At 38.6% G+C, this 23485-nt stretch overlaps 3 protein-coding genes across 3 annotated transcripts; all 3 read left to right on the top strand.

Annotated features, from left to right (window-relative positions):
* Positions 1-733: 733 nt before the first annotated feature.
* polr3f (polymerase (RNA) III (DNA directed) polypeptide F) lies at positions 734-5624 on the top strand. The gene is made up of 9 exons (XM_067414860.1): positions 734-943; positions 1464-1581; positions 1667-1734; positions 3293-3360; positions 3446-3558; positions 3648-3791; positions 4072-4179; positions 4273-4464; positions 5343-5624. Exons 1-9 carry the CDS (start codon positions 888-890, stop codon positions 5418-5420), a joined length of 945 nt encoding a protein of 314 aa, XP_067270961.1. The 5' UTR covers positions 734-887; the 3' UTR covers positions 5421-5624.
* A 1731-nt stretch (positions 5625-7355) lies between these two features.
* Positions 7356-12994, top strand: nptxrb (neuronal pentraxin receptor b). Its single transcript, XM_067416137.1, has 5 exons — positions 7356-8270; positions 9574-9808; positions 9893-10134; positions 10214-10393; positions 11830-12994. Exons 1-5 carry the CDS (start codon positions 7578-7580, stop codon positions 12061-12063), a joined length of 1584 nt encoding a protein of 527 aa, XP_067272238.1. The 5' UTR covers positions 7356-7577; the 3' UTR covers positions 12064-12994.
* A 2262-nt stretch (positions 12995-15256) lies between these two features.
* dnal4b (dynein, axonemal, light chain 4b) lies at positions 15257-20613 on the top strand. The gene is made up of 4 exons (XM_067414859.1): positions 15257-15386; positions 15846-15928; positions 19824-19907; positions 20002-20613. Exons 2-4 carry the CDS (start codon positions 15857-15859, stop codon positions 20164-20166), a joined length of 321 nt encoding a protein of 106 aa, XP_067270960.1. The 5' UTR covers positions 15257-15386; positions 15846-15856; the 3' UTR covers positions 20167-20613.
* Positions 20614-23485: the final 2872 nt, after the last annotated feature.

Genomic DNA, 23485 nt, shown 5'->3' with positions numbered 1-23485 from the left:
TGTTTTCATTCCCATTTCAGTTTGCTTCAAATATACTGTTCATCTAAATAATGCATATTAAACAATAAATTAACACAGAACATGTGTGTAGGCCCATATAAAATATGCCCATCATGACAATGGCACAGTTAACACAATGCTTCATTTTCATTCTTTTCTCATACCTTTTTAAACCGAAAAGTCTGTGCTAAAAAATGTCATTATTCTTATTAAAAAAAGATGTGTCATTAGGAATCTGCTAAAAACATAAACGCAGAGGTGAAGTGTCCAGTCCAATACACACAGTCCAATACAGACAAGCTATTAAGTCAACTAAAGTGAATTTATTGATATGGTTCAGGTACATTTTTAAATGCATATCAGTAGGATAAGTAATGCATATTAACAAACAAACAGAATGGAAATGGCAAAAAAAAAAAAAAAACACAATCTAATAACAGCACCTGGTGTGTCATATGAATGCTTCTCTTCTCTTACTCCAGCACAGTAGATGGCGCTGTGAACCTTTTAGTTTGTTCTACCAGCCTGTGTTGCCATGTCATGTTTTTATTCTTGACCTATACTTGTTTTTGGTTATAAATATTATAAGTCACTTTTGTAGGATTTATAGGATTACTTCCAGAATAAAGTAAGGGTTTAAGATAAAACATTTCACTTATCCAGAAGAAGGAAGTCGCTAATTTATGCTACCGTTTGATAACCCGGATACACGTTTATTTTGTGCGATCTGGCAACCCTCGTAAACTCGCTCAGCTCTGCATACAGCAAGACATGAGTGCAGACTGAAATTCTGCAGCGCTCTCTTCAACTTCAAATGGACATTTAAATGGATTATTATTATTATTGACATTCGACTTTCTTCTCAAGTAATTCCTTTCTTATGAAAAATGACAGAAGTTAAAGTAAAAAAAGAGTCAACGGACCCTGTAGATATCGAGAATCGGTGAGTTTCAACATGCTAGTTTTAGCCTGTAAACAGTATGACAACGTGTGGATGGATTTCATAAGCAATTACAGTTAATACCGAAGCTATTTTGTCAACTTTGTGGCTTGTGTGTATTTAATTTTATGTCAGAAAGAGTTCAAGCTTTGGGAAATATGTGTTAAACACAAAAGAAAATATTTTGAAGAATTGTCTGTAAGTTAATCAAACAGTTGACGGCACCCATTGACTTCCATGTTAATGAGGTCCGTCAACTGTTTGCTGCCCCACATTCTTCAAAATATCTTACAGAAACTCATACAGGTTTGGAACAACTTCAGGGTGAGTAAATGATGATTTGTGTGAACTGTCCCTTTTAGTGACATTGGTCAATTAAACGGTCAATTTTGATCTTTCTTTTTGCACTGAGACAGGAAGATTTGTAGAGCAAAGGAATGTATTTTTGTCTGTGCTGTACTGAGAATGTCAGGAAATGTTGTTGATATTGCTTGAGTATTTTTATTTTTTTCCTCTGTTAAAGGATAAAAGAGTTGTGTCAGCAGTTTCCACAGGGGATCACAGATCAGGTCATCCAGAATGACATGCCACACGTTGAGGCGCAGCAGCGGGCCACGGCCATCAACAGACTGCTGTCTGTGGTAAGATGTTTAGCTCAAGCTCAAGTGCAATGAAACATGTCCCTGCTCTTTATGCTCATGTGTGATTCTTCATTTTTGTTCTCAGGGTCAATTAGACTTGCTCAGGAACAGCAGTGGCCTTTTATACAGGCTTAAAGATGTTCAGGCTGCAAGGTTTGTCTCTTTCAATGCACTTGCATCATCTTAATTTACTCTATACAAAGATCAGGCATAACATTATGTCTAATATTGTGTATTGGACCCTGACCCGTCGAGGGATGGACTCCACTAGACCCCTGAAGGTGTGCTGTGGTATCTGGCACCAATATGTCAGCAGCAGATCCTTTAAGTCCTGTAAGTTGCGAGGTGCTCCATGGATCGTACTTGTTTGTTCAGCACATCCCACAGATGCTCGTTTGGATTGATAAACTAGTTGTTGCGCTCCTCAAAACCATTCCTGAACCATTTTTGCTCTGTGGCAGGGCACATTATCCTGCTGAAAGAGGACAGCCATTAATGGAGGGAAGGCGTTGATTGAAAATCCTGTCAATAATGGCGAAGCATTTTGTCGTAAATGATTCATCAGACCAGGCTATCTTCTTCCATTACTCCAGTTCTGATGCTCACATGCCCACCGTTGGCGCTTTCGGTGGTGGAGCTTCTCATGGATAGGGGTCAGCACACAACAAACTGTGATTTCTATCAGAACCAGCATTAACTTCTGGAGCAATTTGAGTTACAGTAGCTCGTCTGTTTAATCGCACGGGCCAGCCTTCGCTCCCCACGTTCATCAATGAGCCTTTGCCGCCCATGACCCTTTGGCTGGTTCACCACTGTTCATTCCATGTACGACGCTGCAGTTTTGGAGATGCTCTGACCCAGTCCTCTTAGCTATCAAAATTTGGCCCTTGTGAAACTCGCTCAGATCCTTACAGTTGCTCATTGTTACTGCTTCTAACACATCAACTTTAAGGACAAAATGTTGACTTGCTGCCTGATATAATATAATAATCCTACCCACTAATAGGTGCCATGATGAAGAGATAAGAAGTTCAATCATAATATTATGCCTGATCGGTGTGCATATACACATTACATATTTAATGTTTTCTATTTTAATATATCTTTTAAATATAATTTATTCATGTGATTCGAAGCTGAATTTTCAGCATCCTCAGTGTCACATGACCTTCAGAAATCATTCTATAATCATTAATATAATAAATAATAATTTGTATAGTGCTTTTTCTGGATCCTCAAAGCGCTTTACATTTAGAAGGGGGAAATCTCCTCAAGCACCACCAATGTGCAGCATCCACCTGGATGATGTGACGACAGCCATGTTGCGCCAGAACGCTCACCACACACCAGCTGATTGGTGGAGAGGAGATTTGCTGCTCAAGAAACATTTTATTACTTTCAATTTTAGATAAATGCTGTTCTTTTAAACTTTATAAACAACTGTTGTTAACATTGATAATAATAAATGTATCTTAAGCAGCAAATCAGCATATCTGAATGATTTCTGAAGTATCATGTGATGAAAATATGCTGAAAATTTAGCCTCATTCAGCTAGATTTGTGTGCATATATATTAAATATAAATAAATATATATTGGATTGGATTTTATATATATATATATATATATATATATATATATATATATATATATTTGCAATTATGTGCACATAGATTTATAATGTATAATTTATGTATTTATTTTTTTCACAGTAAAGTAAAAGGCTCTGATAACCAAGAAAAACTAGTTTACCAAATCATAGAGGATGCTGGTAATAAAGGTAAAAAATATTTTTTTCTTAATTGTCTGGTCTTTATTGATGATAAAAACAGCTTATTTTGAATCACTTTTTCTGTTTTCTAAAGGAATTTGGAGCCGAGACATCAGATATAAGAGTAACCTTCCACTCACAGAAATCAATAAAATCCTCAAGAACCTTGAGAGTAAGAAACTCATCAAAGCGGTGAAGTCTGTCGCTGTGAGTTGACCTCCAAACTTTATTCAGACATTTATTATGTTTAATTTACCTTAGACCTACTGAAGTCTTGATTTTTTTTTTTCATCCAGGCCTCTAAGAAGAAGGTCTACATGCTGTACAACCTGCAGCCGGACCGATCTGTGACAGGAGGTGCCTGGTATAGTGATCAAGATTTCGAGTCCGAGTTTGTTGAAGTTCTCAACCAGCAGTGTTTCAAGTTCCTGCAAAGTAAGGTTAGATTGTAATATTTCTTATTCCTTTTCATCTTTGTGATCTTAAAAGTCTAACACTATAACACTTTCCTCATCAGTATTTTTTTTTTTTAATTGCCAGTCAACGCCAGTGTTTTTGTTCATTTTTCACAAATCTTTCATGTTTCATTTTACGTGCAATTTGCTTGTATATTTACAAAAGTTTCATAAATGAGGCCCACTGATGGGATAGCATTGTCGTAAATGAGAGAAAATTCTGTCAAGCGTTGTCATAAATGAAAAGTTGTGTTGTTGTTTTTAGGCAGAAGCAGCGCGAGACAGTAAGCAGAGCCCTATGGTACAGAGAAACAGCTCATTTGCCACGTCTCATGAAGTGTGGAAGTACATCTGTGAGCTCGGAATCAGCAAAGTAAGTGGGAATAATATCTTAATACTTCAGTACTTCAGAGTTTTTAAACGTGAACTGAATTGGTTTATTATATTGTGATGTTCCTGTCCGCAGGTAGATTTGTCCATGGAGGACATCGAGACGATCCTAAACACGCTGATCTTTGATGGCAAGGTGGAGATGACCATAATCGCTGCTAAAGAGGGGACGGTGGGGAGTGTCGATGGACAGATGAAGCTCTACAGGGGAGTGAATCCCATAATTCAACCCACAGGCCTGGTCAAAACACCATGTGGACTGTGTCCGGTAATGTTCATATATTTATAATAATCACGAGTCAGAATTCAATAATAACTAGGGCTGTCAATTTAAAGGGTTAGTTCACCCCCAAAATTATATTTCTGTCATTAATGACACACCCTAATGGCGTTCCACACCCGTAAGACCTCCGTTCATCTTCAGAACACAGTTTAAGATATTTTATATTTAGTCCCAGAGCATATGCAGTCTATGCACACTGTACTGTCCATGTCCAGAAAGCTAATAAAAACATCAAAGTAGTCCATATGTGACATCAGTTGGTTGATTAGAATCTCTTGAAGCATCAAAAATACATTTTGGTCCAAAAATAGGCAGTGTGATGCTTTGGGCAATGTTCTGCTGGGAATCCTTGGGTCCTGCAATTCATGTGGTTGTTACTTTGGCACGTACCACCTACCTGAGCATTGCTGCAGACCATGTACACCCTTTCATGGAAACGGTATTCCCTGGTGGTTGTGTCCTCTTTCAGCAGGATAATGCGCCCTTCCACAAAGCAAATATAGTTCAGGAATGGTTTGAGGAGCACACTGAGTTTAACGTGTTGACTTGGCCAAATTTCCCAGATCTTAATCCAATCGAGCATCTGTGGGATGTGCTGAACAAACAACAATTCTTTGTTGAGTCAAATATTTTTTTTTTTCATTATGCTTTTCTCATTTAACACAAAATTATGACTTTAAATTGTCCTTTGGGGCAGTTTCTCAGCCAAATTCAATGTGCGATTAATAAAATGGCACATCATGTAATAATTTAATCAAAACATTTAATTGGTTGACAGCCCTAATAATAATTCTACAGCATAAAAATAATTTGTTGATTACATCATGTGGTTTACTGTGCTAAGTTAACTCTTTGTCTTCTAGGTGTTTGATGACTGTCATGAAGGGGGTGAAATCTCTCCATCTAACTGTGTTTACATGGTTGAGTGGCTGGACTTCTGACCACCCAAGCGGATGTCTTTGTTTTTCTCTGTGGAGAAAGTATTTTTCATGCAGCGATTCGATGCGGCTGAAGATTTCTTTTATTTATATTGAACATTAATGGCTTGAATGGCACAAGCAGAACTACACTGAGTGAATAAGCAGCTTATATCAGCTTACATTTGGAGTCATAAAAATAATGAATTCTTTCTTTTGTGGTATTTTTTTTTTTTCCACCCATAGTTATGTCTTTAAAGATATACCTTAACCATATCAACAAATAAAGGTTTCATATTTGTTTATAGCTAGTGTAAATGTTGGACTGTGTGTTTGTGCACCTCTATCATTTCTATACTTTAGCAGATGAATGACACTTATGTATAACACAAATCTCATAAATCAGCACTGACTGAGGTAAAAAAAAATTGTACAAAAAAGCAACAGTGAATACATAAATAATGTCTTGACAGTGCTTATTTTTTATATACATTGTTATATATATTTCTAATTTTGCATTTTATATACATATTCAGACAATTAATTATTCTTCTATCAGCGTATGAAGGATTTTGACAGTTTGAGAGGTTTTTTTTGGCCCCATTTTAACGATCTGAGCGCATGGCCCAGGCGTATAGGGTGTGTCCGAATCCACCTGTGCTACCGTTAATGATGAAAAACGGTCGGCCCGCTAGATGCATGATCCAAAAGGGTTGTATCAAGTCTCTTAACTCTTTCCCTATCAGCGTTTAAAAAAAAAATTTGGCAGGTTTTTTTTATAATTTTCACAAAAAAGTAATAGCCCATATAATATTTTGTTGTATAAATATCTGAGCATGTGACCCTCTTCTTTTATTCTAGCTTCATGCATTTCTTTTTTATTAACACTTGAATATGGGTAAGTTTCATTTTCAAAAAGTAACATTTTGGAATAAAAAGCAGGGGAACTTACCCTTTTGTGAAAGAATATCCAGGTCCGATTCAGAGTGATGATCAAACAGATGGAGTAGATCAAGTCCATCAACACCACTAATGCTTGCACAGTCGTGTAGCTCGTCCTGGGTCCACATTTCTTTCAGGAACATTAGGCAATTTTGATTTATATGATGTTTAATGTTGATGATCACGTTATTTTACATATGCGTCTGCTTGCATACGATCGCTTGGTTTTTTGTGCAGCTTCTTCGCCTGTGTTTTGATCAGAAAATTCTGTACTTATTCAGATGATGCGCTATAAACGCCCCCTAACATATAACAGTGAAAACACGGAAAATCGTGCTACGTGGTAAACTGGTAAATCCTGGTAAGTTATGGTAAATCATGCAATGATTCCCTTCCAGTGCTATAACATGCATCTCGACGACATAAAACTCTCACAATGAAATGCACATGCACCAAAACTGCAGTCAGACCCTTCTCAAAAACAGCATCACAGCTGCTTTGATCATTGATAATCAGAAATGTTTCAAGCATCAAATCAGCATATTACAATGATTTCTGAAGGATCATGTGACACTGAAGATGGAGTAATGATGCTAAAAATAAAACAAGAATAAAAATACATTTTCAAATAGAAAGCCTTGTAAATTGTAGTAATATTTAAATATTACTATTTTTACTGTACTTTTTCAATCAGATAAATGCAGCCTGGGTGAGCATGAAACTTTAACATTTAAAGATCTTACCAATCCCAAACATTTGGGGGAACTTTAAAGTAAAAATAAACTGTCCTTTAATTCTGCTTGTCAAAATGGAATCACTAAAACGTGGTAACAATTTTATGCCTTCATTGTGTTCTAGACTGCATTTTCCTTTTGGTGTCTCGGTCTGTACGCATGATATTCCAGAGCATTAATAGATGATGAAAAGACCAAAAGATGTTTTATTACATCAGTGTGACACATCAAGCATTTTTATCACGGTCTCTCACCGCCCTCTCTCGCGCTCAGTAGCCATAGTAACCGGCCAAAGAGCGCTTAGCAACACGAGAGGAGGAGGCACAGCATCATCTGCTAAGAGCGGAGGAAAAACAACCGATGCGATCGACCTTCATTTCATCCAGACCTGCTTCTGATGGAGAAAACTGAACGTTATATCGTTTAAATTCGGTTTAATGGGCCTACTTATTAAACACCCTTAATACTGCATTCAGCGCCTTTATTGTAATTCTCAATTGGCACGATGAAGTTCGTCTTGGTTTTGGTCTCCGCCGGCCTCCTGGCTTTTCTTGGCGCGGTCATCTGCATCATCGCCAGCGTGTATTCGCGGTCATCGGCCGCCGCGCCCCAGGCGCTCTCCGACAACCGCTCGCTCTCGCTCATGGAGCCGCTGCCTGGATCCGTAGCGCACCCCGGCCCGCTCGGAGCTCTCCATGGTGCTGAATCCTATGAAGGAGGCGGTCTGGACATCGGACTGGAGATGCCGTCGCTTAATGAATTGAGTACCGGGGACGTGACTGGGCCAAGTCCTAAGCAATTCACCCTCAATCGACTCATCTGTACCCCTGTTCCCATCAGTGACTGTAAATCAAGGGATTTGAGAGAACAATCAGACGACCCGTTTGCCGACGAGGAGGACTGGGGCCTCCGCACCACTGCCGAGGAGCTCCGACAGATCGTCATGCAACAAAACGACCAGATCCTCATGGACCAGAGGACCATCACGGAGCTCACCGGGAAGCTCTCGGAGTGTGAGAGCGGGCTGGAGGAAAGGAGTCTGCACGAACGGAGTATGGGAGTATGGGCGAGCAACCGGCGCCACATGGCCGGGGATGATGTGAGCAGCTCGGTTGCCGTACAGCTGCAGACGGCGCGGGCTGTGGAGGAACTGGAGAGAGCGATTCTTCAACTCAAAGATCGCATAGAGAAGTTAGAGGTTGGTGATACTAAACACTTTAAGACTTGGCAGTACAAATATTATTCTCAAAAGGAAATTTGGAATTAAACTAGCAAAGATAAAAATGTAGGCTACAAGAGAAAGGGCGATTTGGGGGAGAACTCAGTCCCTGTTCATTTTGTAGCTACTTTTAGTCTCTGTGTGTCTTTCTCACCTAGTGAGTGATTCCTTTCCCCTCCATCTTGTTCATTCCCTGGGTAGAAAGTCATACACATAAATTATGAGGGAGGAGAGAATATTCCAGGATCTCAGCTAGCTGACATTGTCCCTAGTCACACCTGAATTATAAATGTTGTGATATAGACTTACAGATCAGAGTTGTTATTAGCTAAAATTAAAACTATTAAAATAGTGGGATAAAATAAAACATAAATAGGCTATAATGTGGAAAAACTTGGCAGATAACTGATATAAAATAAGTTCTAAATTACTACCAGTAAGTACTAAAATTACTACACTCAAAACAGTTTTTAAGCTTTTTTTAAAAAAAAGATTTACACAATTTGATTAATATTAAAATTCCATCAAATTGAATTAGAATAGCCCATATTTCATTTCATAATTTTTTAAGGATTATTCAGTTTATTTAATTAAATTAGGTAAGAATTAATCAATTGAATTAGATTTGTAATTAACTATTAATTAATTAAATTGTGTAAATCTTAAAAAAAGTATTTTTTTTGTTTAAAATTATTTAAAAAATATTGTATTGTGAAAATTGCTTTACAAATAAATGTGTATTGGACTCACCTTCATGTCGTTCTAAAGCCATATCACTTTTTTCTGAGGAACAATAAAGGAGAAGTTTTAATGAATGGTAGTGCTCGCTCTTTTCTATGCAATTAGATGTATTGCTCAAGCTTCAAAAAGGATGTAAAAGCATCATAGAAGGTTTTAAAGTGTAGTTTGTATAACTCGTGCATCATATTCCAAGCCTTCTAAAACCATATATTAGGTTTTTGAGGCAGGGGCGTCGGTCTGGGGGCAAAACCTGATTTCCAGGGACCCAAGGGGAGAGAGGGCCCTTGAAAAGTCTGGAATATATTTTGTATAACTAGATTGAGGAATATGGGGGCCTATCAGGACTGCCTATGCATAGGGCATTGGATCTTGTGCTACGCCTCTGGATTGAGGAACAGAGCAAAGTTCTTATTCACTGAAAATCAGCTCTAGCTCACTTTGAATTCTTGTAATGCAAATGAATCTAATATAATCAGATAAACATGCTGAACAGGATAAATTAGGTTTTGCAATAACGACTTCTTGTATAATTCTCTCTCAGTTGGAAATAGGCCCTGCAGTGATGAACCACACTGAGCATACTGTGAGCACATTGGGGAGCGTAGTGGTGGGCGAGCCTGGCAGGCCTGTGGAGGATCTGGAGGGAGAGCTGGAAAAGAAGATTCGACTGCTGGAGAAGGAGAGGAAGAACCTCCGCAAAGAGACCCAGAGCCACCACCAGCACATCGACCAGGGACTCAACACCCTGCAGGAGCGTATTGCAGAGCTGGAACAGAGTAAGGAGGAGGGCTGGGGCAAACTCAGGGGAAAGGGGATGGAATTGTCTCTCCATTTTCCAACTCTTAATCTTTTCTTCTCAGGTCTAACAGATTACAGTTACCCACAAGGGTATAAACTTTCCTTCCCCGTGCGGACTAACTACATGTATGGGCTTGTCAGGCGGAATATTCCAGAGATGTACGCTTTCACGGCATGTCTGTGGCTCAAGCCTGCCGAGAATGGAATTGGGACACCGTTTTCCTATGCTGTACCGGAACAACCCAATGAAATTGTCCTGTTGCAAGGAATTCATAATCCCGCAGAACTACTCATCAATGATAAGGTAAGACCTGCTACACCTTCCATTCACAGAAACCTTGCTTAATACAGTTAATGGACTCAACCGTTCCCTCCATTTACAGGTGGCACAGCTGCCTCTATCTTTGCCCCAGGGCATCTGGCAGCACATATGCGTGAGTTGGACCCTACGGGATGGAGTTTGGAAAGCGTATCAAAGCGGAAAGTTGAGAGGACGGGGTGAAGGGTTGTCCGCATGGCACCCAATCAAATCCGGGGGCGTCTTGGTATTGGGACAGGAACAGGTGAGCAAGACAAGGAATTCTCGAAGAGTCTGAATATACCCTCAAAGGTACGCCTTCACTGTCAGAAAAAATTGTAAGCTTTAGCGGTGCAACGGCTTGTCAATGATGCAGTACCTTTTGAACCCCTAACATGTTCATAGTTGTACCCTAAGTGGATATTTTTCGACTCCAAAGCCCCGTTTCCACCAAAATTACCCAGAACAATTTGTCCCAAGAACTTTTCTCCCAGGAACCCCCCCAGAACTGTTGCTCTCTGCATTTCCATCACGATCTAAAGTGCAGTGAAGAATAGTCCGGTGGCGTAGGACTGCGCGTGACTTTCTGGTTCCCGCTGGATTTCGTCCTCCGCATATAAGCTTAATAAATCCTGAACCACGTCTTCGAATCATCTGTTGTATTTTTTAAACTTCATTGTTGATTCGAATAGCAAATCAACTAATCAAAATGCTGTGTGGACTCAACCAAGATAGATAGATGGATAGATATGATCTATCTCCTTTGAACTTTGAAAAAGTACTACCTTGCGAGCAGGGACATTTTGAGGGGGACATTTTTACTCAGAACTTAATTTAGACCTTGGCTCCTACGGTCGAATCCTCCCAAAGTCCCTAGTTCATCGGGGAAAGTTCCTGTGGTGGAAACGTGGCTTAAGCTACTAATATGCACTTTTCAGGGGTTGATAAGGTACAAAGTTGTCCTTCTACTGCAGAGTGATAAGCTGTTTTACCCCTTAAGGTATCATTTTTGCAATTTTTTCCCCTGGCACTGTTTGCGTCCTTCAGGAGTCCTTAAAGAAGCATACCGACTTTTGGGGACTTTATCTTATTCACCTTACCCCCCAGAGTTAGATAAGCTCATACATACATTCTCATCTCCATGCATCCCATAACTCTGTCTGACGTACCCACCGCTAACCTAGCTTAGCACAAAGACAGGGGATATACTGCTCCATCTAGCCTACTGCTCAATAAAGGACAAAATAACGGCAACATTTTCCTATTCACATGTTGTGATGTGTATCGTTACATCGTGTACTAAGACCGACCGAAAATGAAAAGTTGCAATTTCATTCCTGCATAATATTGAGGCCAATTTCATTCCTGCGTAACTTTAATGCCGTACCATGGGTGCAGTGCCGCAATGATATCACGCAGCGCCTGAAAATAGTCCCCAGCACGCTGCCTGTGCAAGCAGGCTGTCATGTTGGTTATGTTAGCCTAGTGCGTCAGACAGAGTTATGACATGCATGGAGATGAGAATGGTATGTATAGACAAAACTTTGGGGGATACGGTGAATAAGCTAAGGTCCTTTAAGGTACAAAGGTGTACCTTTGAGGGTAAATACCTTTTTGACAAGGTGTTGTCCCTTAAAGGCACCATTATTTTTGATGTAACATTAGTGTGTAACCCTTTGGCTCTCCTTGGCTACTCTGCAGGACACCCTTGGTGGGCGGTTTGACGCATCCCAGGCTCTTGTTGGGGAGCTTTCATTATTTAACCTGTGGGACCGAGTGTTGTCTCCAACAGAAGTGGCCTCTCTGGCAGCTTGCCCAGAATTGCCACGGCTGGGGAACGTGGTGCCCTGGACGGACCGAGATGTGGACGTGTTTGGTGGGGCCGTCAAGGACCCCGTGGACCCCTGTGTTCAGAGCTCTCATCCCCGGCAATGAGCTGGGTTAATATCATGGGTTCATACCTTTCTTTTTTAAGGAGGTGGTAAATAAGACACAAAAAAAAAAAGGCTTGAAATGTATGACAATTGCACCGTGGTCCTGGCCTAGGTACAGAATGCATTTACCGTAGAGCTACACTCTCACTGAGAGTTTGTTTCTGCAGGGAAGGGATTTGTTTGTGTGTGCAGTTGTGCTTGTTCGGATAGAGGTAATGCCGAAGGTCTGTTTGTGTCTCGTGTTGCTTGTGTTATTTCATGCCCTTCTTCTGAAAGCATTACCGCACAGTGGCCCCTTCAGATCTAGAGAATGTTTTTTTTAATAAGATGGATGTGGCTCATTCTCACAGCACTTGTCTTGCTCTTGTTTCATGATGTGTGTAATGTGGCGCTTTAGCTTCTTTCCCAGAGCAGCCCTTTCCTGTCTTGTTTTTTATTACCGCTCCCTTAGGGTCACTTCCCTTGGAATACACTGTTATTTCAGTCCGGCAGCACTTAAAGGTGTGCGACGTCTCGTCTTTATCATAACATGTCTTAAAATGTTTGTATTTTTGCATCTGGTGAAATGGGTCCTTACTCTGCAATGTATTTTCTTGAGATCCAAAAATATTTTAACCAAAATGTGTTATTTGAAGCTTAGTATCTTAAACGTCACACACAAATTTGAAGATCTGGTGTACAGCCCACACACTGTGAAGATGTAAATGTAAATCAGTATTTAGCATCTTGTCATGTTTTGCATTGCATACGTATAGCCCTCGTTGCCCCACCACAGAGAAAAGCTTAAGGAAGTGCCTGTCTGTTTATTTGACTCTTGCTATTGGTTGATGATCGGCTGTGATATCAGTGTAGTGCTTCTTCATATTTGCACCACCAAGGATCTAAAATGATATTGTGACAAATGTGGATGAAAATATTAAAAAGGTGAAGAAAATAAATATGAGTGTATTGTCTTGTTTAATTGTATAATTGTTTACTTTTTATCTGTCATGAACTATCCATCCATCCATCCATCCATCCATCCATCCATCCATCCATCCATCTGTCTGAGTCTATCTATCTATCTATCTATCTATCTATCTATCTATCTATCTATCTATCTATCTATCTATCTATCTATCTATCTATCTATCTATCTATCTATCTATCTATCTATCTGTCTGTCTGAGTATCTATCTATCTATCTATCTATCTATCTATCTATCTATCTATCTATCTATCTATCTATCTATCTATCTATCTATCTATCTATCTATCTGTCTGTCTGTCTGTCTGTCTGAGTATCTATCTATCTATCTATCTATCTATCTATCTATCTATCTATCTATCTATCTATCTATCTATCTATCTATCTATCTATCTATCTATCTATCTATCTATCTATCTATCTAACACAAAATGGTCTGAAAACACCCTAACATTTGTGATCACCAAAACAAATTTGATCATGACTGTTAAAAGAGTACACATTATATTTATTATCCCCATACACCTCAAACCACTCCAGAACAAAACATAAAATAAGTACGTACGCACAATGAGATTATAATTGGCTAAATTTTTAGAATGAGCTTCTATCTCATCCTCTCCTCCACTCTCCTCACGCTGCTGCTGAATTATAGATGTGTGTTAATCATCCCTCCATCACGCTGACCCCTGATGCTTCTCCCCTGCTGCATTTCCTCCTCCATACAATCTCTGTATTTGCCATTTCAATTAACTGAATCTTTTCAATAATGTTCAAAGTGTATTAATCATAAATAAGTCGCCTGGGCACCCTTACACAAAAACACAATCACATAAAAAATTATATCACAGCAAGGATGGTCTTTAGCCCCTGCAGCATTTGTTAGACACATTCATAAAGTGCCGATTTTAGTAACGCTCTGTAAGTGTAACTGTGTACAGTACGCAGCCAGACTCCCATCATTTTGAAAGCCTATTCTTCTCATAAGGTACCATTCTTAACCTCCTTTATATTCTTTCTCAAATCAGGTTAGATTATCCCCTCCCCCTGCTTTTATTTGTAAATCTATCTAGTAACTGAAAATCCTCTAATCCACAAATCAAAGCATGGTCTGTCTGGGAAAGTCACTGAAAGCTTTTAGATGATCAAATGCTGTGCTGCAAAATCCTAATGCATTTACATACCCTATACTAAAAAAATGGCTAGCTTAATGCTGTCCCTGAATATTAAATTGGGATAAAAGAGATAGTATTCAGTATTTCAAATCACACATTTGAGCTTTATTGCGAAATTTCATAGCATATAATTCATGCCATTTATTTGACTGAAACGAGGAACAAATGTTTTTATTGGGTCAAGTAAGTGATAATTTCACAAAAAAATTATAGTAGGCCTACTGCATTAGTGTAACATAAACTCTTGCTGACATTTCTCAGATATGTGTGACGGTTATCTGGGCCAAACTCACCAGCTGTGCACAGATGTATCGCTTAATACAGGTCAGTAAAAAGTGAGAGAGAAAACAACAAAAGATGAATATAGTGGGGCCGATGAAGCATCTAGACAGATGTTTTTGTTGGTGGGGTCACATGGGGACATGACACAGCTGGTGTGTGTACTCATAAAATACTGAGCATAAAGGGATAGTTTAAAAAAACAAAAAAACAACAACTATCATTTAGGCCTACTTGTTGTGGATAAAATATGTGTCAATATGTTGCCTAAAGGTTTGGAATAACACAGAGGCAAATAAATGATAACATAATATTAATTTTGGGTGAATTCACTCAAAAAAAAAAAAAAAAAAAAAAAAAATGATTGGACAAACTCCATTTCACTTAGGGCAGGTTTTCCATTTAATAAAAATATGTAGCTTCAACTCATAAAAACAAAACAAAAACAAATTCATGCAATGAAATGTAATTGAGTTGGTTCAACTCAATTCGGGACAATTTAATTGTTTCAAATATACATTATATTTATATACTTATAACGTGACTTTTGCATACTTGCCAAAACTTAAACAAAAAAATATAATTGGAAAATCATTTATAAGCAGTTTCATCATCACAGTAAACACAGGCGCCGCTCCCCCCCCCCTTTTTTTTCCATGCTTTGTCCCAATAGATATTACGAAATAAAGAAGATTCTAAAAAAAAACTAATAATTCTATATATACCGGTGTATGACGTGTTTTCAAGACACGCCCACGGACCAATCACGACGAGCTACACTTTTAGCGAGAGGCGGGGTTACGCGCTCAGCTGACGCGTCGCGCAGGAGTGGTTGCTATGGTGGACATGTATCCTTAGCGACGTCGGTTTAAGCACATAGAACTTGAGTTTCCTTTTATTACGGTACGTAAATGTCTCTTCAGACTTCCCGCGTTAGTTAATATGCAACGTTAAATGCTTAGGTAGCGGAAAAAACTTTAATGCAAATAAAAGCTAGAGACCTAGCCAATCAAGTGAGCTAACAGTGCTAACAAGCTAGCAGGTTACCTGATATTATACTGTTCGCTTTCCAAAGCAAACCTAATAATCGCTTCATAAGCATGCCGAACTATTAGTAGCCACTTTAAAATATGCATTTACATATTATTTCTATTTTCAAAAAATTACTATGGTATTAACGTTATTTGCACACTGTAGGCTACCATGGAAATATGTTATTGGAGCCTATAATAGAAATGTCATTTTTACATGTAAGTTACGTTTGCTGTACTATAGTAACGCATATCAAAGTGTGTATACCATGGTATTAAAGATACCGGTTTCTAATTTCTGATATCTTAAATATGTCCATGTTTCTTCTAGATCTAAACATCATGGCAGAGATAGTTGATGGCAAGAAGGATGAGGCAGACTATAAGAGACTACACAGCTTTCCTCTCATAAGGGTAAAAACTAATGGGTTTGAATCTTCCATGATCTCATTGTGTTAGGTTTACATTCTGGGTGTATATTTTTTTATGGTGCTTGTCAAATACAATTAATTAAAAATCACACTTTGGAAACCACAAAAAAATCAGGTTAAAAACATTAATATTAATACTTATTTGTGTGTACTGTGTAATTTTGTAATTGTGTGTACTTTTGTAAAAAAAAAAGAAAGAAAGAAAAAAAAGAGAACATTTGATGTATAGTCATTATACCAATAAAAAAATGTAAAACTATTTTTTTAAAATCACAAGTTATGAATACTACAAACTATGGGAGCTTCTTTCCATCACAGATTAATAATAATAAAAAAGCTAGTTGTGATTTTCTTTTTCTTTTTATCTCACAATTCCAACCTTTTTCTCACAATTTGCTAATCAAAATTTTGGGGGAAAAAAAATCTGATTTATGAGATAAAATAGCAATTGTGATAAGAAAAAATCAACTTTACTTGTTGAGGCACATGACTATTAATAACTAATTGATTAAGTAATGTAATTGTGGTTATGGGTTTTGAATTAATTTTAAATAAATTAATAGTCATGTGCCACAATAAGTAAAGTCATAACCTAATGATACCTTTGTAAATGTATAGCTAATCATTAATTAAAGCAGACAGCTGGAAGTTGACATGCATGTTTGGCCATTGTGGTAATTAACACATTCATTTACATCTGTGCATTAGTTAAGCATGAATTAACCTGTATGCACCTGTATTGTAAAGTGTTACCAAAGATCGCAATCTCGATTCAGACACCCACACTATCTTATTCCTAAATGACAATCTCCTGTGCATATTAAATATTTGACAAACATTCAGATCTGCGTTTGGGCTGACGCTGATCCAGAGAAAGCATTTGTAAGTTATAGGTGTTAAACAGATTCACAAACAGTCTTTTCAACCACACAGTATAATTTCTGTGTTACAAATATTTCTTATCATCACAGAAGAACTGGAATAAGTTTATAGTACAGATATAAATGCTGATGTCTGTCTACCGAAGCGGTCGATCGAAATATAACAAATCATCACCACTAAAAGTAACTTGCCACTTCAAATAATTACATCGTCCCATCACTAGGTGGTGACAAGTAACTTTAAAAAAATATATATATATATATACATATACACACACACACACACACACACACACACACACACACACACACACACACACACACACACACACACACACACACACACACACACACACACACATATATCATTGAATCATTTATTCAAGCGTTCGTTCAAAAACGCTGATTCGTCCAGTAATGAATCAAATTAAGTAATTATGAATCATTCATTCAGAATTATTTTTAAAATAATTTATTCAAATTAATAAAACATTTTTAAATAGTCTGCAGCAATTAACATTTTGTTAGAACCTCTAGTAAATTACATGTTTTTCTTTGTTTAGTTGTCTGTTCAGAATCGTTCAAGAATCATGATCTCTGAAAATTGTGACTTTCAGTTTATCCAGAATCATGCAGGTTCCGTCAGACACTATGTGAGAGAACATAACAAAAAAGGGTTTTATTTTATGTCTGTGCAGCTGCCTTTAACTTTGAAATACATGGGTCAAATTGACCCGCAAACATCATAAATGTAATATAGACTGATCATCAGGCATAACATTATGACCTAATATTGTGTTGGTCCCCCTTTTACTGCCAAAACAGCCCTGACCTGTCAAGGCATGGACTCTGAAGGTATCCTGTGGTATCTTGCACCAAGACATTAGCAGCAAGTCCTTTAAGTTGTGAGGTGGAGCCTCCATAGCTCAAGCTTGTTTGTTCAGCATAGGGCTGGGCGATATGACGAAATATATCGTCTGGACGATAGAAAATGTCTATCGTTTTATATAAGGCTCTATCGCTTACGCCACGATAAGGCGTTTATGGCAGAATTTTACGTCAAGATGCACCTCACGCCACGGCACGCCCATGCAATACATAAACGCGCTCCCTCTGTCTCTCTCTCGCTCTCTCACTCACACACACACACGCGCTGCAGCCTCCCTTCCACTCACGTCACTTTTTTTAAATCCCCTACAGCGCGAAACACGAGTCCCGCAAACGCGCCGCAGAGGAGCTTGTTTGTAATCAGAGGACAATGGCTCCTTAGTTTCGAAATGGTTTGGGTACAAGGTGATCGCGTTGAAAATAAAGGCGTTTGTCCAGCCTTAGAAGCTCATTTGAATCATTGCCGCGGCTCATTTAAGAAAATGACAGCTCCGAAGAGACGCCGCTTTAGTTTGAGGTAACGTTACTGCTAACAATAATAAAGAAAGACGATCAACACCTTATGTGTTACCGCTGAAATGAAGATGTAATATATTTCCAAATGTAAGCCCATCTTAAGCGAAATGCATGCTTCATACTGTCGTCTGCTCTGGCTCTAACCTTGAGTGTTTACTTTTTGCAAACCTTGTGAGCGCGCAAACCCAAACGCTGTGACCTCGCGCCAAATGTTTTTATTGGTTTATTAAGTACAAACAGGCGAGTTATGAAAAAGTGAGTGCGAGGGATATGTTCAATCACACAAAAAGATTTTGGAATGAGACGGCCAACTGTAGTAGCGTTTAGTCCACTGTCTATAATAGCCTAATTTAGAGATCACTTTTTTATTTATTTTAACCGACAACTTTGATCGGTTAACGTTGATACGGTCAAACGTTCATCGGTAAACATCCCTAGGCAGGTGTTAACTTTACTAACAGTCTTGCTTTAAAAAAAGGTTCTAAATAAAATAAAAATGTAGTTCATACTACCTTTATTTGTTTTGTATATCATTTCAAACTGCATTTCCACATTGCAATTTTGTATAGACTATTCATAAACTGAATTAATAGAAAGGTTGCTATATCGTTATGTATATCGTTATCGGGATATCAAATGAGCTATATCGGGATATGAAGTTTTGGCCATATCGCCCAGCCCTAGTTCAGCACATCCCAAAGATGCTCCATGGGATTAAAATCTGGGAAATTTGTTAGCCAAGTCAACACCTCAAACTCATTGTGCTCCTCAAACCATTCCTGAACCATTTTTTCTTTGTGGCAGGGCACATTATCCTGCTGAAAGAGGCCACAACCACCAGGGAATACGGTTTCCATGAAAGGGTGTTCATGATCTGCAACAATGCTTAGGTAGTACGTGTCAAATTAACATCCACATGGATTGCAGGCTATGCAGCCTCATATACAACAAACTGCGATGCACTGTGTATTCTGACACCTTTCTATCAGAACCAGCATTAACTTTTTTTAGCAATTTGAACTACAGTAGCTCGTCCGTTTGATCGGACCACACAGGCCAGTCTTCGCTCCCCGCGTGCATCAATGAGCCTTGGCCGCCCATGACCCTGTTGCCAGTTCTCCACTGTTCCTTCCTTGGCCCACTTTTGATAGATACTGACCACTGCAGACCGGGAACACCCCACAAGAGCTGCAGTTTTGGAGATGCTCTCACCCAGTTGTCTAGCCATCACAATTTGGCTCTTGTCAAACTTGTTCAAATTCCTACGCTTGCCCATCTTCTTGCTTCTAACACATCAACTTTGAGGACAAAATGTTCACTTGCTGCCTAATATATCCCACCCGCTAACAGGTGCCGTGATGAAGAGATAATCAGTGTTATTCCCTTCACCTGTCAAGGGTCATAATGTTACGCCTGATCAGTGTAACTTTCGCATGCACATATCACAACATGTCAGAATGTTGTCACTTTGCAGGCATGTTCATTACCCTAAATGAGGAAAAAAATGTAACATCATGCAAACTTCATGAAACCCATCCACCACCAAAAATCGATGTGGGTCAAATTGACCCACAACATATATTTATCCCACAGCACACAGACATGCCTGAGGAGATGCGGGTGGAAACAATGGAGCTCTGCGTTACGGCGTGCGAGAAGTTTGCCACTAATAACGAGGTTAGCTCACATTGCCATCTAGGTGAAGCAGTTGTGATATTAATACAATCTCCTTTGTGATTTTTCATCCCTACGGTTATTTCTTTCTCAACAGAGCGCCGCCAAAATGATTAAGGAGTCGATGGATAAGAAGTTTGGGAACTCTTGGCATGTTGTGATTGGCGAGGGCTTTGGTTTCGAAATTACGCACGAAGTGAAGAACCTTCTTTACATGTTCTTTGGTGGAAGCTTGGCGGTGTGCGTATGGAAGTGTTCCTAGCTCAAACACTGGCAAACTCACTTTTCACGTGCTTTCACACTTTATAATGGATGTGCCACAAGTGTGTATGTTTTTTTATTGTTTGATTTTATATCCTGTACTGAACAGGGTGCATCATTTTGTACATTACATTTTTACTGTAGCATTTTATGTTTTCATCTCCATGTTAACAGTTGGCTGGCAGGCCATCTGTGGGTTTTATTGTCTATCTCTGCCACTCTTTTTCTCCATCTGTCTCCTTTCTGTGCGTCCTGTTTATCATTTCTGTACTTAAGTGTTTTTTTTTCCTGAAGGATAAAGTATTTTTATAAGACAAAATGCTATTTTTTAATGAATATGTGAATATGTATGATCTGTTTTTAAAACTTCAGATATTTTATAAGAGTTGTACATTTTGCACAGCTGCAATGTGTATTTGTTTTTATTAATGACTATTATGTCATTGTCTTGTGTAATAAAATCCCATTAGAAGTGAAACTCTTGTACCTTTTTGAACCGTTTTTTGGAGCATATGCCTTTTAAAGAGATATTTCTGATTCCCTAAAGTACCTTTCAGTGAACAGTTCATTTTTGGTTTGACTGTATGTTTCTTTGCTCACAGCTGATTGGTCAAACTTAAGTCTGAGATCTCGAATTCAACCATACCCAGACTACCTCCCAAGATGGTCTCGGTTTGGTTTGCTTTAAAGGGGTCTGAGATCGTTCGGAGTGTTCACATTTGGGCCAAAAATCACGCAAATCGCTTTCAGACCCCTGAAAAGGACCAAGTGTGAAAACAACCTAAGAAAGCACAGCCTAGGTGAGAAAAAACGTAACGCAAAAGTAACAGCTCGTTACTATCCATAAAAAGTAACTAAGGCCATCTGTCCACCAAAGCGTTTTTGTCTTGTTAGCATATTTTTCCTGTTGTTTTCAATGGGAGCACCATGTTTTTAAAATGGCAGGAACGAGGCGCTCGGGTGTCTATTTCGTGCTAAAGTTCTCAGTCTTTTTTGCCGGCCGGCGGTAAGGTAAAGAATCTTCAGTTTGGGGTAAAACACAGCGCTCATCACAGTTACTTTTTACCCAGCCGTCCAATCACAGTGGAGGAGGGGCGGGACAAATGACTTTCCGAATATATATTTGTTTTCAGGCACATCCCTAATTGTAAAATTACTTTTAAAAGTAGCTTTCCCCAGCCATGCTTTTAAACGGCTGTCAGTGGAGAAAAATACCTCGATCCTTTGGTCAAAACCACATCCTGTGTCTGGGCAGTTAATTTATTTAATGTAGCTTATGTGTTTGTTGAGGATATAAGTTGTTTTAAAGAGCATGGGTTCAAATGTTGAGTTGTTGAGGCACATTTTATTGACAGATTATTGCACAAGGGAGTGTAGAAATCTGGCTCAGAGCATCTGTTTACACACACACGCACACACTGACCTGCTGTCAGGTTACACTGCCCTCCATACCCATATAAACACAGTAACCTTTCTTTGCACTCCTTTTTCATACATACAGCAAAAGTATAGTCACCTGTGCATCAGGCATTGTACATTATGCTAAATAAGTAATAATTTACTCAATTTTGTCATCATTTACCAACTTCATGCTGTTCCAAAAGCCTTTTCTTCTTCTTCTGTGAAACACAAAAAAAAATGTTTAGCAGAATGTTCATGCTGCTCTTTTCCAGGTGCTGTCAAGCTCCAAAAAATGAAAATAAGTCTCAAAATTAATAAAAACAGCTCTGCACTATATTTCAAGCACCACTATTAACTAAAATCTCCTCTACTGCAGCTTTCAAATCTTATTTGCATATGAATATGAATGACACTGCATCACCACAATGAATACAAGTAAAAATTCTACAGTAAAACATGTTCATTTGTTGAACTAAATTAACAAATAATTTTACATTCTCATGTTGCGCAGCACGTTTGAGCTTCAGCAAGAGAAAATGAGGTACATTTTCATGTTGCGCAGCACGTTTGAGCTTCAGCAAGAGAAAATGAGGTACATTCTCGTGTTGCGCAGCATGTTTGATCTTCAGCTAGAGCAAATGAGGTTCATTCTCGTGTTAAGCAGCATGTTTGAGCTTCAGCAAGAGGTTTGTTCTCACGCATCACGCTTCTGTTTATGTTTGCTGATCAGTGTTTAAATCAAAAAAGCCTAAATTCAATCTGTTCATCATATAAAATTCAAGCTTTATGAACTTTTTGAAGTGGTAGTTGCGTAGCTATCAATGGAGGGACAGAAATCTCTCAGATATTTGTGTTCTGAAGATGAACAATGAACTTATGGGTTTTGAACGACATGAGGGTAAGTAAATGATGATTTTGGGTGAATTAACCCTTTAATTGTTCACAATTAGATCTATAACATGCATTTAGAAAACAGATGGCGGATTCTCATTTAATTTCATCGTATATCCCTTTCTGAATCCCAGCAAAGAAAAAGAAACCCAAAAGAAACCCTCTTATGTGAGCTTGAAATGGTGAAATGCATCCTCTTGCCTGGCATATTATCAAACCACAGTCAATCTTTTAGTCTGCAGCACTTAATGAAAACTCTTGAAAAGGCTTTAGCCTCCCACTCTCTAAACAACTTTGCTTTAATCGTTTGGCCTTCTGGCATCTCCCTTTTGACCAACTTCATTTAAAATCTGTTACTTAGCAACCTGCACAGGCATAACGGACCATCCGCTGATACAGGACGCTGAATGATAACTAATTATGTATTTGTACAAGCACTTCTGTGTGTTTATTTATCTATATATCTATCACCATTGGCTTAATATCATGCAATACACTTCCCCTTCTGCTGTGTATCTGATTTGCAATCGCATGCCATGAGGTAAGATTAGCAAACATGCAGATTTGATCTCAAACGCACCAGGCGGTGTGAGGTGTTCTCCGGGTTATTCATCTGCTGGGACACGATTAGATGTGTTGTGAATGTGGGCGCCTTGAGATGTACATGCCAATCTTTCTCAGAGTTGCCATGGTGAGGAGATCCCCCATCAGATATACAGGGTGAGATTATTAAACCCAAAAGAGCACTTGTGCACCTGTCTACCTGATTCGGAATGGACTAGAAGGCATTTTATTTTACATGGCAGATCTTTTTTTTTATATGTCAAAACATATAACAACACTAGGGAATACTGGGGAAAAGAAGACTTCAAAGAAGGAAAACATTCCATAATTAGTTTGTTCAGTCCAACTATTTTTTTTTGGCCTGCTTTTTATTATCGAGATTGTAAATGACATTATGTTTAGAAAATTGGAGAATAGAATAATACAAGAATAATAGAATAATACAAAATAAAATAAGAATATTG

Source organism: Pseudorasbora parva, chromosome 14 (genome assembly GCF_024679245.1).
Source record: "Pseudorasbora parva isolate DD20220531a chromosome 14, ASM2467924v1, whole genome shotgun sequence".
Taxonomy (NCBI): Eukaryota; Metazoa; Chordata; class Actinopteri; order Cypriniformes; family Gobionidae; genus Pseudorasbora; species Pseudorasbora parva.
The sequence above is the reverse complement of the archived record's forward strand: the minus strand, read 5'-3'. Positions and strand labels throughout refer to the sequence as shown.

Excerpts from the sequence above, each read along its gene's own strand:
- polr3f (XM_067414860.1), top strand. The coding sequence starts at position 888 with ATGACAGAAGTTAAAGTAAAAAAAGAGTCAACGGACCCTGTAGATATC. Across the intron at positions 1,735-3,292 it reads AAAGATGTTCAGGCTGCAAG|TAAAGTAAAAGGCTCTGATA; the intron begins GTTTGTCTCTTT and ends TTTTTTTCACAG. Across the intron at positions 3,792-4,071 it reads TCAAGTTCCTGCAAAGTAAG|GCAGAAGCAGCGCGAGACAG; the intron begins GTTAGATTGTAA and ends TGTTGTTTTTAG.
- nptxrb (XM_067416137.1), top strand. The coding sequence starts at position 7,578 with ATGAAGTTCGTCTTGGTTTTGGTCTCCGCCGGCCTCCTGGCTTTTCTT. Across the intron at positions 8,271-9,573 it reads ATCGCATAGAGAAGTTAGAG|TTGGAAATAGGCCCTGCAGT; the intron begins GTTGGTGATACT and ends ATTCTCTCTCAG. Across the intron at positions 10,394-11,829 it reads TGGTATTGGGACAGGAACAG|GACACCCTTGGTGGGCGGTT; the intron begins GTGAGCAAGACA and ends GCTACTCTGCAG.
- dnal4b (XM_067414859.1), top strand. The coding sequence starts at position 15,857 with ATGGCAGAGATAGTTGATGGCAAGAAGGATGAGGCAGACTATAAGAGA. Across the intron at positions 15,929-19,823 it reads ACAGCTTTCCTCTCATAAGG|CACACAGACATGCCTGAGGA; the intron begins GTAAAAACTAAT and ends TTTATCCCACAG. Across the intron at positions 19,908-20,001 it reads AGTTTGCCACTAATAACGAG|AGCGCCGCCAAAATGATTAA; the intron begins GTTAGCTCACAT and ends CTTTCTCAACAG.